We start from the raw sequence: 12,861 nt of genomic DNA, 5'->3' as shown, positions 1-12,861 counted from the left end.
GAGGTCTCTCCGCGGCCGCGACACCTCCATCAAGACAAGTAATCGTCGAGATTTCGTCGGTCAATGCTCGGCTTTGATCGCGAGGCTCCTATATCTTCCTTCTGAAAACCCCCTTAACACCCTTTTGCGCTGTGGGCGTGGTGTCACTTTTTCCATCATGGATATCCAGGAGACACAACGTCTCCTTTCGGAGTATCTCCATGAGCTTGCAGACCTATTCCATCGCGTTCCGGGCTCCGCAATCTTTCTTCGCTACGTAAAGTCCAGCTATCAAAATGATCCGATTCGCTCTGCAGTCGAGCTATTTCTATTCCTATTCGCAGTTCGCTATTTGCTCGCTCCCAAGTATTCGACCAAACCTGGAGTGGTTCAGCTCTCAGAGGATGAGATTGATGACTTGGTAGACGAGTGGACTCCAGAACCACTTGTAGGAAAACCCACAGTCTTAGAAGAGATGGAGGTTGATAAGCGGACGGTAATCGTTGGGTAACTCTCCTCTCACACACCCTTGGTACTGGATGTCCTGTTGTCCTTGTTAATGCTGATTGATCATGGTGGCTTGTAGTCCAGTCTGCCCTAAGTCAAAATTGGCCAATGGCCGGACCGTCGTTAACCTCGGCTCCTATAACTTCTACAACTTTAATACCAACGAGTCGCTCAAAGAGAAAGCTATCCAGACTCTCCGCAATTACGGTGTTGGTCCTTGTGGCCCCCGAGGATTTTACGGCACTCAAGATGTTCATATGAAGACGGAGGCGGACGTTGCCTCGTTCCTGGGCACCGCATCTTGTATCATCTACTCTCAGGCCTTTTCCACCATCTCAAGTGTCATTCCGGCGTTCTCGAAACGTGGAGACATCATTGTTGCGGATAAAGGTGTTAACTTTGCCATCCGGAAGGGCATACAGATTTCTCGTAGCATGGTTCGTTGGTATGAACATAACGACATGGAGGACCTGGAAAGAGTCCTTGCCAAGGTTACAAAAGAACAAGCCAGAAAACCCCTCACGAGACGTTTCATCATCACAGAGGGTTTGTTTGAATCATACGGTGACATGGTTGACCTGCCCAAGATTGTACGTGCATCCGAGCTCTTCACACGCCACAGCACATGTGGCCGCTAACAACGATGTCAGATTGAGCTCAAACTTAAGTACAAGTTCCGACTTATCCTCGATGAATCGTGGTCGTTTGGCGTCCTCGGAAGGACCGGTCGTGGAGTCACGGAACACCAGAATGTTGACGCAGCTGAAGTTGATATGATTGTGGGCTCGCTGGCTGGTCCCTTGGTTGCAGGTGGAGGGTTTTGCGCTGGTTCAGAGGAAATCGTTCACCATCAGCGCATTTCTGCCGCGGCTTACACGTTCTCCGCAGCACTGCCTGCTCTTCTGTCGACAACTGCCAGTGCCACAATTAATATCCTTCAGAATAGTCCTGAAACGATATCCCAGCTACGGGAGCATACCAAGGCCATGTGGGCACAGCTTGACCCCCGTAGTGACTGGGTATATTGTACCAGTGCTCCCGAGAATCCTATCATGATCCTGGTCCTCAAGCCTGAAGTGGTTGCTGCTAAGCGGCTGTCGGTTGAAGACCAGCAGTTTCTGCTGCAAGATGTGGTGGATGAGGTACGGGTTTCCCAGCGACTGTGGTATCTTATTGATTGTTAACTTTACGACGCAGTGCCTTGCAAATGGTGTCTTAATCACTCGCCTCAAGACCCTCCTAGATAACTTTGAGCCGAAGCAGGTCGTTTCCCCAGCATTAAAAGTCTGTGTGACGACTGGTTTGACGAAAAAAGAGATCGAGAAAGCTGGAACCATTATCCGTCACGCTATCACGAAAGTTTTGAGCAAAAAGAAGTAATCCTTACGTTTTCCGGACTTTTAGAAGGACTCGGCCACGAAAATTGATGCCCTCTCGATCCATTACGCCATGCCTTGTTTATCATATTCACACCTTGTACAATTTTTATTCACTGGTTTTGTACAGCATACCTGCACATTGGACAGCATGCTTGCCACAACTGATTAACGGAAATTGAAGGGGTTTCCGGCATGATGCGGGAACCGCTATCTGATGCTTCCCCAATTCTTGGTCCCCTACTAATATTTTTTCCCTTCATTCCTTCCAAGACTTCTGTCTCACAATGACAGACTGTGATTAGACTTCTACCATGTTATAATATTAATTCCATTATTACGCTTTATATGAACCACTTCTTTCTCCCTTTCACTGCATGGCTGACGCCACACTAATACGCTAAAGAATATAGGGACTATAAGGGCCTTGACATTGGTCTCACATACTAATGATTGGAATCTACTCAATGCCGAAAATGTCATTTGAGTGAATCAATCTGGACTGCCATGCATACCTGGAGGATACACCCGGCGAGGTTTGATTCATATAGGGCAAGGGGCCAGCCAGCATTCCAGATATCAATCACCTAACACAGGAATGCGGCGATAGTCCCTAGAACATCTCAAATATTTACCAGCCACAACCCAGTGAATGTCGGTGGAACAGTTCATTCCAGGGTCGACTGTTCCACTCTTCCTTCAATTAATGGGCGATTATCTACCTGTGTTTCCCTTCTAATCTCAGGGTCAAAATGCTCTTATAGCCGGCTGCCTCCTTCTATCACCTGCTACTTTCCGGATCAAGTCACCCCACGGGCTCCATCCAACAGTCCCTTGATTCAAGGTGCAAGTTCAATCGCCATGAAGTGGCTTATATGTGTCCTTGTCGTGCTCCTGCTCAGCCTCCAAGTCAAGGCACTTCCTCATGGTAAGTTCCACCGTGCTACATGAGAAGAGAAGCAGTTCGACAGAAGTGTTTTTTCTCTCTAAAGATAGTATTACATGCTTATGCACCGAGTGCTAGAAAGCCTAGACCAAAGTGATCCAGCACCACTTTCAGGAGTCGCAGGCAAGCATGAAATCCCCATCAATGGCGATCCCAATAACCTCCCACCCTTGCTCCCAATACCTGATCCAGCCACACCCGACCTGGTACCCAGTCTCCCAATAGAAGGCGGATACGGCATCTCATACGCCCCCTACAACGATGACGGCACCTGCCGATCCCTCGACGGAATCAACAAAGACCTGGACAAGATAAGCGAACATTATAGCTACGTCCGCATCTACGGCGTCGACTGTGACCAGACCCAAAACATCGTATCCGCAGCCCGCCAACGCAATCTCCGCGTTTTCGCCGGCCTCTTTGACCTGCAGAACTTCCCAAACAGCCTCGACCAAATCATCTGGGCAGCAGCAGGAGACTGGTCCACCTTCCACACCATCAGTATCGGCAACGAACTCGTCAACAAAGGCCAAAATCCGCAAGACGTAGTAACCGCCGTACACACCGCACGTGCCAAACTCCGCGCAGCAGGCTACCAAGGCCCCGTCGTAACAGTGGACACGTTCTCCGTCCTCCTCAAACACCCCCAACTCTGTGAAGCGTCCGACTATTGCGCGGCCAACTGTCACGCCTTCTTCGACGCGAACCAAATACCTGACAACGCGGGAAAATACGCCCTCGAACAGGCCAATCGTATCTCGGCCGCAGCGGGCGGGAAACGCACCGTGATCGCTGAATCCGGCTGGCCGTACCGCGGTCAAGCAAATGGTAAAGCTGTCCCCTCGGCCTGGAATCAGGCCATCGCTCTCTATGCACTGGGGTACTCGTTCAGGGACCGAAAGGATGATATGGTGCTTTTCTCGGCCTTCGATGATCTCTGGAAACAGGATGGGCCTGGGACTCACGGCGCCGAGAAATTCTGGGGTATTATGAGGCGCTGAGCGCTCCTGTCCATTTCGACTTGCTTCTTATCCCCGTGTGTCTCGGGTTCTTGGCTTGAGTCCTGTGATGGTTGACATTGATTACGCTGGGCGAGGTCACTGTCTCTCGCTACGCTCCTCTCTTTCCTGGTATCTACTTGTTGTCATGTGCTGTGCAACGTACACGTGCAATTATCCTGTACATATAGGGATTTGTTTAAGCCTCACAATGAAGCACGAGCATAGCTTTTGAACTTCTTCCCTTCCACGGTTTCTAGAGGGTGCCTTTTAGCTTGGGTAGTGTCTTCAGTTGAAGCTCCGAGGACCTTCTGAATCTGACCTTAGGAAAACCTACAATAGGCGAGGATTCTAGATAGTAGATAGCTACAAGCGTTTTGATTCACGGAAATGTGAGTGTGACAACATGTGCTGAATCTCGTGTCTCACGCAGTAATTACGTATTTAGGTGCGGCAAAGTCACTGTGCAGTTACCCTGGCCAATTTCGCGCTCCGGGGACTTATGACAAGATGCATATTGTGTAGATCGTTCCTCTTCCAACGTGGCACAGTGACACAGTCACCGTGCGGGTATTGTGGGGCTTCTATCTCTAGCAAGATGCAGCAGTTCCGGATGCAAAATACTACCCTGGCTATCACCCCAGACCCTCTTATAGAAACTTACTGAGAATCTCTCGTGTATTTTTGCTAAACCCGTCAAGTCGGTCATATTCACCTATGACTTGACCTCCTTCCATGTGTATCCTCGACGAAAAAAAAAAAAAAAAAAAAAAAAAAGGTGTGGCTCCAACTGGCTACAAGCAGCCAAAATTTCGTCTGCAGAAGGTCCAGGGCCGTATGCAAATCCTGGCCTACACTAGATGGTGTGCATTTGTATATGTAGCGATCCATTAACAAATACAAGAGTTTGGTATCAATGAATGCTTTTATCCTTTGTTAGTTCTCTGTAACGGAGGAGAGAAACAAATGCAGTAAACAATATGACAATCTCTAGTATTCTAGCGCTATGCTATTACTATTGTATAACAATGCAACCAAGTAAGGAACTGTACTCCATACACCCGAGCCGGAAGGAAAACAATACTGTAAGGAAACAGCGCCATACCTATGCCTATGAATGCTTATGCAATGGATTAGTCAATCGATCATATCAGTTGCCTCAACCGATCAAAGAATTAACTAAGAGAAACATTTTGCACGGCTTCTTCCACGCTGACTGTCTGATTATCGTGGTGTTTTTCATTCGAAACTTCAGGGAGCGCGGCGTGTCCGTCGTGTCCGTCTTGACTTGGGGTTGGGGAATCCGTTTGGGATGGTCTGCGTCGACCTGATCGACGGGTCTTGGGTGGTTCGGGTTTCTGACCGTGCTTTTGGGCGGAGTCGCTGTTCTGTTGTATTTGGAGTCGCGACGGACTCGTAACTGGGGTGCAATGGCTGGAGACATGATGAGGGTGGACCACTGGGAGGGTAGACCGTCTCGGTGGGGGGACAGCTGGGGGTGGATTTGAGGCGGAGCGACGGCCGTGAGCTGGGATAGGAGGGACGAGGCCGGATGTGCTTGTTGAATTCCTTCTGTCGGAGGGACCTTGTGGGATGGATGGGGCTGTGGGTGTGATAGGACTTGGGCTTGCGCTTGTTCCCGTTCCGGTTCCTATTCCTGGCTCTTCCGGGATCTTGTCGTTTTCGTCTCCAGTAGTGCGTCGTCCACGCCAGCGTCTTGACTTCGGCGGTAGCGGTTTGATTTTTGGTTTATTGGGGCTGGATGGGCGGTCCGTTGTCGCTGTTTGAGTCTTGTTGCGGCTCGGCGTTAGGACGCCTGGTTTTTCATGCTGGGCGGCTACTTCTTGTACGCTGAGGGAGGACGACGATGCAGGCTCCAAGTGCATGCCTAAGCGTTGGGCTTGGTTGAGTACTTCTATTTTGGGCGACTCATCGATACTGGTCGGAGACAGAGTCACGGGTGAGCTCTCAACCGTGCTCGTGGGAGAAATGGGCCGTGAGGTCGTTGACTCCAAAGGCGTGCCTATCTCAGCCTCCGGATGAGAGCCATCTGGGATCGTAGGACAAGATAAAGTGGTTTCTTCCTCGGGCGCTTTAGGGACTTGAGTGTCTAGCTCTTCATCTTGCAACCAGTCTACGGCAGCACACCGAATGACGAGCCTTCTCGTCGTTTCGTCGACCTCGTCGAAATGCATGATTTTCTCCTTGTCGACCTCGTTGCTAGAAAGCTGACCTCGGACGAGAACACTGAGCATTTTTTTCAGTTCTTCACGCTTGTAGTGTGGCGGGGTCTTCAATTGGGTATGGGCTAGCAATGGATAGAGAACGCGCAGGTAAGTGTGCCGTAAAGCAGAAGCCTCTTCGGGCAGGTCCAGAAGATTTCGGATTAAGATATCGACCAGGACATGGAGATCGTTCGTGTAGAAGTACTCAAAGGTCGTGGGCGTTGTGAATATGAGGTACAGTAGCTTTAGGGTGAGAAGCTGAAGCGATGTTTCGGCTGTCTTTGTTAATACCACATACGACGAAAGTCTGAAACGATACCACCTACCTTCCCGATTTATAAGAAGGATGATGTTCTCGCCAAAAGTCTTATAGAGATTACCATGCATTGACAAGATTTTGATAACTTTGTTTGTCAATGGAGTCGAACTCTTCTCGTCCACGGGATCGTGTGCTGAGATCATGAATTGCTCGTTTAGAACCAACTACGAGTGATGAGCATGATCCTTCAACAAAAGTACCAGGGTCCACTCACCAAAACTCGAATTACCGTATAATGGTACGGGTCACTCGAATCATAGGAAAGCTCTTCGATGATATCAAAGAGGCTCTTGATGAATTCATCATCCACGAGAACTGCGGTCATTACAATAGTTAGTTTACACGCACCTTCTTTGATGGTGGGTCCAGCTTGCGAAAGCCTCATCTCAAGACGAGCAGGGACTACTCACCCAGATCCTCCATCTTGATTCTTTGAATTCTTGACATCTCATAGATTAGATCCATAAAAACTCGATGAAGGAGGGCTTCATCGCCTTCAACCTCTTTCTTCCTGTTTTGCACCTGAAGGAGCTCTAGCAAACGTGGAAATGCGCCCTCTCCGTTCATCATGTGCAATGCGACTTCATTCTGCCGACCGTCAAAGAGAAGGAACGACGAGATTAGGTAAAGTGTATCCGGATCATCGTCCTATGCAATCTGCCGTTAACGTCTATAGAGCCGTGATGACTACAAGACCATACCTGCAATAAACCGTAGATCATTTGTCTCCGCACATAATCCGCATGCGAGGCGAAAATCTTCGATGAAAGCAGCTTGTACGAGCATCTCGTAACCTCCAATTCAGTCTGGAGGTATTCATCTGTTATCGTCCAGGTATTATCTTATCAGCCGATGTCCAACTCTGATTAGATCAGGCTCGCATGACGCAAGCGCAAGAAGGGATCTCAGTAATTCAGATGCAAGAAATAGGATATCGGACCTTTGTATTTGGTCGCCAGATTCAGATAAGATCGCAGAGCATTGTCGATGAGGTCTTCGGAGGAACAAAGGGCGGACACAATCTCTTGAATCTCTGTCAAAAAGAACACGTCGTATATGTCAGTTATTTTACCCCGAGTTATTGTGAAGCGTAGAGGGGCATGGGATAAGGTGAAAAGCACAAATGCTTCTTTGAAATAGGAGTTGAATCCAGATAGGTATTTTGGCGCAAGTCAGAGCGCAGATCCCTATGAAATCACTTACCATCCCAGAACTGTTGTTCATTTTCCAATGAGACCTCAAACTCCATTTCCCACGGCTCGCTCGTCGTCGTCGGGTGTGTCGTGACTCTGCACTCATCCCGTCTTTGCGCCCGTCGCGAATGCCTTGTGGGCTCCGTGGGGGGAGGAACAAAGGGGAGCGAATTGATTGGGGTTAATGACGTTGGTGCTTGAAGATGAAAGGTGAGTGAGTGTGGCCAACTTTTGGAACTAAAGGCGGGCAGCGGGGGGCCTGGCGGCGATCCCTCCGCGTGGCCTAAGGCTTTCGTATTTTTCCGTAAGGAATGCACTTACCTCTGCCGGACTTGGGCACCTGTTGACGTTTTCGCAGCAATCTCAGTCCCCCTAGGGTCTGTCTACTTGGTCTACTAGTCTAGAAATTATTTGACTGCTGGCGTCTCAAGATCAGAGACCCTCTTCTTCACAATGTATAGCCTATATACTCTGGACTTGCTCCTTGGTATCACAGTACACTTTATACATAGAAAATAACAGAAATTAAGCAAAAGCTAAACCAGAACTAGTACACAGGGCGTTTGAAAGGGTGGGCTTCAGTGTTCCTACAATGACCAATTGTTAGCATCGTCATCCATATGGCAGAGCACGCTCACAAGGAGTACTTACAGAACATATTCGTCTAGATCCACCACGTTCGGCTCACTGAAGAGTAGATAAAAGTATTTTAATGTCTCCGCGAGCCAGAACGACTGCATCTCATCGGATTTTGGCGGTTTATCGACGGTGACGTCCTTGATCGTAGCATGCGCTATCTCCGTCCGAGTATACTTGGCGATAGCTTCGAACATCTTCCAACCCTTCTCGCGCCAGTACTCATCGCCAGTGAGGCGGTACATGATGAAGACGGACTCAATGGCTTCAGGACGAAGCAGATAGATGCGAGAGTTAATGCGGACCACACCCGGTGGAAGATGCTCGTTCTGGATCCGCGACAAAGCAAATTCTTCGTGAGAGGGCGTTGGATCTATCGAAGGTCCTTTAGGGTCCCGTCCTTTCACGTCACTGGAGTCACTAGGTTTTGGTGTATGTGTCGGGCTGGCGATGACGTGCCAATTGCCTCGCTCCGGATTACGCTTCTCGCGATGAGATCTTGGAACGGGAGACGTCCCGTTGGTCTGGATTCCTCTCACTTCCTCCTTCTTCTCCTCCATCTTTGCGCTAAGCTCTTTCTGCTGCTTGCCCCAGGCAATGCGTTCTTTCTCGTTAGGATCCAAGGCCTTCCAATACTTAGCCTCGTCCCACACACACGGTTCATCTTCTTTGCAGGGTATCATCTGAAATTGTTCAGGCATGATACCGGTCTTCGTAGACTCATACGCCCATACACATCCATCCGTCAATTTGGCAGCGAGTTTAAGATCATTGTCAATTCCGAACAACTTAGACCCAATGGCAAACATGCCGCCAGCGAAGCAGGTCAGATGTGCCCCCTCATACTGATAGACGAATTCGGCGTCCAGTCGGGGTTTGGTGACGGTCGCTAAAAAGCGGATGTCACGGTCGTCTTTGATCATAGGCCGGAAGAGGAGATGCTTTCGCGCCGCATCTGCAGTCTTTTCATACATTGTACGGTACTGTTCGTTGAGACCACCTAGAAGCATATACTCCTTAGGTAGGTATTCATATGTCGAATCTCCCGGGGCCGCGAGCCCGAATTGTTGGGGGCCTGGCGCACTGGTAAGCCCTCCTCTGCAGTACCCCGCAGTGTCTCCAGTTGAAGTTGGAATTTCATGCGCCTTGGGATCTGGGATCTGGGGGTTTGTATTGTAAATGGCTGGCTGCGCGTTTTCATGAAGCTGGCGTGATTCCAAAAGAATTCGGTAACTTTCCGCGTCCGTCGGGTAAGAGATTATGCCTTCAGCAGGTGTTTGGGTAGCTGTAGGAGTGGAAGAATTCCGTGGTAAATCACGCGGGGCCTCGTGGCCAGTTGGGGATTGAGCAACTGTACACCCAGAAGCATCGACTTTCATCGGCCACAAACCTGGCATGCTAGTTTGGCTTTGGAACTTTTCTAACTCGTTCGTAATCCGTGCAATTGCATCATAGTACTTGTCATCCCTGGTCAATTGCGCTAAGCGTGTGAACTCTACCGAAAGAGAGCCCAGTTCGGCAAGGATGGACATGCTACTAGCACGATGGAAATTTGCTGCATCTCCCCTGCTTTAATTGTTAGCCCATCATTACAAAAGCATCAGGCCCATGTGGTACCACTTACGGCTTCCACTTGTAAAAGAGCATCGGCATCCGGTTGGGCGTATCGAAGGCGCCCATCAAGACTTCCGCCAACTCGACCGCTTTTTCTAGGAGTAAGTCGTACTTATGTCCCGAGATATCGTAGGCACCTAATAGACCACCAAGATATCGGATTGCCGTTTCGAAAACAGGAATCTCGCTCTTTTTATTTGTCGTAAAGTCGATTTTTTTCACTTGGTCGACAGCAATAGAGAATTCTTCCTCCAAACCCATGATCCAAAGGGTGTCCAACGTGTCGACAAGTGTTGCTCCCCACCCATTGAAAGGATCTCGAAATCCACCGCGGAGCGGCATGACCTCGTCGTGGCCCATAGCATTCTTCTTGTATCCGTCCCATGCATGTTCGAATGTCGCCTTGATGGTGGATAATCTGTTTAGCCGTTTAATCTTATCTTCAGATGCTTCATCGGAGAATTTAGCTTGCAGTTTCGGAAGAGACTTAGATTTGCCGGTCGGTAATTTGACTAAATCCGCGGGTGTGACAGGATATCGCTCCGGCAATTTCTTCCAATGAGACGCCGGTTGATCCTCGAGACGGTCCGAATCTAGTTTACCCTGACTCTGTGAGCCAGAGTTGTCCGGGAATTGAGGCCCATCCTCCTTGGACGGCGGTTCGTCCGACGGTTTGGGACGTTCGGGGGTGGATAAACCGTTATCTGAGTAGGGAGGCTGCGACGGGACGTCTTCGTCTGGTGTACTGGGATCCGTCGAGCCCTCCAGTAGAGGGGTTGGCAAAGGGGTCTCTGGTGCAGGTCCCTTGTTGTCCGCTGCGGGTGGACTTTGAGGGTAAGAAACCGGCCGATCGACAGGCGGAGGAACACCCAATGTCACTGTAGGGGGCTGGCGAGATCGACTAAAATGAATGATGGCCAAGACAAATACAGCTGCAAAGATTAGCAGAACTCGATATCGCCGGGCTCGAAACATGGCAGGCGACGTCGCCGTGGGCGAAAAAGAAGGACCAGAAAGATAAAAAGTGATCCAAAAGGGGAATTAAGGGTAGAAAAGAAGGAATAAGAGCGACATGAAAAATCCACCAAGGGGGGCAGAAAAGAGAAAAGTACTGTCGTGGAAGTCGAGATCAGGAGACAAGAAAGAGACTGGTAAATAAATTCAAGTAAACAACAAAAAGAATGCTGCAAATTGGATAAATCAAGTGGGGAGAGGTTTCTTTAGATAGATCATCGTAAAGACAGATACTTTACTGTCCTGCCTATAGGAGAAGAGTATTAGCGATTGAGGAGAAAAGGAAAATACATGAAATTTTCCAATTGCCCGGCTGAAGCAAAGAAGACCTAACAGATTGTTTGAACCAACAGGAGAGAAGGCCAAGAGACGAGTCCCTCGGGCGGGGATCAAAATTTTGATTGTCAGTCACATTACCGACTCAAGTCCTAGAGGGGGAAGCAAAGAAACAGTAAAGATCAGCATTTGCCTAACGTATGGGTGAATTCTTTGGTCCCATACTCCTAGAGAGTCGCATTGCTTGCTTAATGGTATCAACTTATCAAGCGCCAGCAGAGGGATCAGATGCGCTGCTATGGCTGATATCGGCACCGAGGAATCCATCCCCCGGATCAGCGACCGAAGGATCAGCACCCCGAGGTTCCAGACTCTTCAGGTCAATTGCGAAGTACTTGTGAGACTGTTCTCCCCTGCTCTTGAACATGGTGACTATTCAGAATTCAATTGAAACGATATGCCTGTCCCTATTAAAGGACTGGTGAAGCATCATACTCAATCCGTAACGACGGAGTACTAGAATTCGATACTAGACAATGAAAGGGTCTTGCCGGACCATGCAGGGTTCAATGTTTCTAAAAATAACCCCATGACCAGGGGCAGGGTCTCCTTATTGTCTGAAAGCAGTCTTATGTAATCAAACTCGTAGGAGCACAACGCGCATCGTGTCAAGATAATCAACAACTTTAATCACATACTAAACAACCAAACTTTCAAAACCAAATTAGTGAAATAGACGACCTAGATCTGAAGTATTTATTGAATAGCCCACTGCGTCGCTAGAAGGTCCAGATATAGAGCAGGACATCACTAAACTTGTCCAAAAATCTGGCGTCGTGTGTTCTTCCTTAGTATTGGATATAACAAGGCTTTTAAAACCAGAACAGCCTAGAATGAGGCGCTTGGCCTGGTAAGTCTAAAAAAGCTCAGTTAGGCAGCTAAACACTATATAATTTAAATAGTTTGCCGGAGGTTGAGAATTAGCTACACGGGACTTACTTGTAGCATAATCAGTACAGTCTTAATCAACATCCCATTGGATTTTGCGCAGGTATTATTGCGCAGCGGAGCGAAGCATAGCATGCATTAAATATATATAAATATAGGAAAGCAAAAAGAAACGCTTGTTTTAGATACCGATATAGCTGATAAAAAGAGCACTATGAATTTACGCATACATCACTTAATTATAGCGATTCAAACATTATCCATAATATTTTTGAATAGATCCTCGAATCCTACTCAATACATATCCCGTCTGTCATACAAGGTTTATAGGCCTGATCTAGTTGATTTAGAGTACTATAGAAAGGATATATCGATTATGTTATAGGCTGCTATATAGAAAGTGGCCGGTCAGAATTAGTAGTGTCACTATTGATGTGAGAACAGAATGAACTACATAGCTTGAAATCGCGGCTATTTAATAGATATCTATATCTGGAAAAAGGCCTCCTACTGATATACGAGCCTGGAATTATATCCCAATAGCATAATGCAAGAAAAATTCATATTTGCTACGAGGTGCAGGCCTGGTCTGAATCCCACGGGATCTGCATCCTAGAATGGCCGTCCCCTTCGCCTGATTTAAACCCTATAGAGCACATCTGGGCCCCGATAAAATAAAATTGACTGGAGGTGTCTATCCTAAGCTCTTTCTAGACGGGGTATCAGAAATGGATATCAAGTGTGTGCTCCTATTTGGTGGGTCTTCTGCTCGGACCTTGACTAGGAACTAGGGAAAGGATAGCTGCATAGTCCATTATCTTGTGGATATG

The 12,861-nt window shown here is 48.3% G+C and overlaps 4 protein-coding genes across 4 annotated transcripts; 2 read left to right on the top strand and 2 right to left on the bottom strand.

Moving 5' to 3' along the window:
• Positions 1 to 157: 157 nt before the first annotated feature.
• F9C07_11270 (serine palmitoyl CoA transferase subunit LcbA) lies at positions 158 to 1,866 on the top strand (the record flags this gene model as incomplete). The annotated part of the gene is made up of 4 exons (XM_041288545.1): positions 158 to 486; positions 566 to 1,076; positions 1,137 to 1,628; positions 1,684 to 1,866. 4 exons carry the CDS (start codon positions 158 to 160, stop codon positions 1,864 to 1,866), a joined length of 1,515 nt encoding a protein of 504 aa, XP_041139915.1.
• Positions 1,867 to 2,723: 857 nt separating this feature from the next.
• F9C07_11269 (serine palmitoyltransferase) lies at positions 2,724 to 3,809 on the top strand (the record flags this gene model as incomplete). The annotated part of the gene is made up of 2 exons (XM_071507586.1): positions 2,724 to 2,790; positions 2,887 to 3,809. 2 exons carry the CDS (start codon positions 2,724 to 2,726, stop codon positions 3,807 to 3,809), a joined length of 990 nt encoding a protein of 329 aa, XP_071366112.1.
• A 748-nt stretch (positions 3,810 to 4,557) lies between these two features.
• Positions 4,558 to 7,769, bottom strand: F9C07_2280266 (uncharacterized protein). Its single transcript, XM_071510424.1, has 7 exons — positions 7,554 to 7,769; positions 7,291 to 7,383; positions 7,052 to 7,170; positions 6,761 to 6,998; positions 6,565 to 6,665; positions 4,912 to 6,514; positions 4,558 to 4,729 (listed from the first exon to the last, which is right to left on the bottom strand). The coding sequence occupies exons 1-6, from the start codon at positions 7,597 to 7,599 to the stop codon at positions 4,982 to 4,984; spliced, it is 2,130 nt and encodes a 709-aa protein (XP_071366111.1). The 5' UTR covers positions 7,600 to 7,769; the 3' UTR covers positions 4,558 to 4,729; positions 4,912 to 4,981.
• Positions 7,770 to 7,898: 129 nt separating this feature from the next.
• F9C07_2280265 (glycosyl hydrolase family 47-domain-containing protein) lies at positions 7,899 to 11,756 on the bottom strand. Its single transcript, XM_041288557.2, has 4 exons — positions 11,309 to 11,756; positions 9,804 to 11,235; positions 8,195 to 9,745; positions 7,899 to 8,130 (listed from the first exon to the last, which is right to left on the bottom strand). Exons 2-4 carry the CDS (start codon positions 10,766 to 10,768, stop codon positions 8,091 to 8,093), a joined length of 2,556 nt encoding a protein of 851 aa, XP_041139918.1. The 5' UTR covers positions 10,769 to 11,235; positions 11,309 to 11,756; the 3' UTR covers positions 7,899 to 8,090.
• Between the last annotated feature and the right edge of the window lie 1,105 nt (positions 11,757 to 12,861).

The sequence above is a fragment of the Aspergillus flavus genome, chromosome 1 (genome assembly GCF_009017415.1).
Source record: "Aspergillus flavus chromosome 1, complete sequence".
Taxonomy (NCBI): Eukaryota; Fungi; Ascomycota; class Eurotiomycetes; order Eurotiales; family Aspergillaceae; genus Aspergillus; species Aspergillus flavus.
The sequence above is the reverse complement of the archived record's forward strand: the minus strand, read 5'-3'. Positions and strand labels throughout refer to the sequence as shown.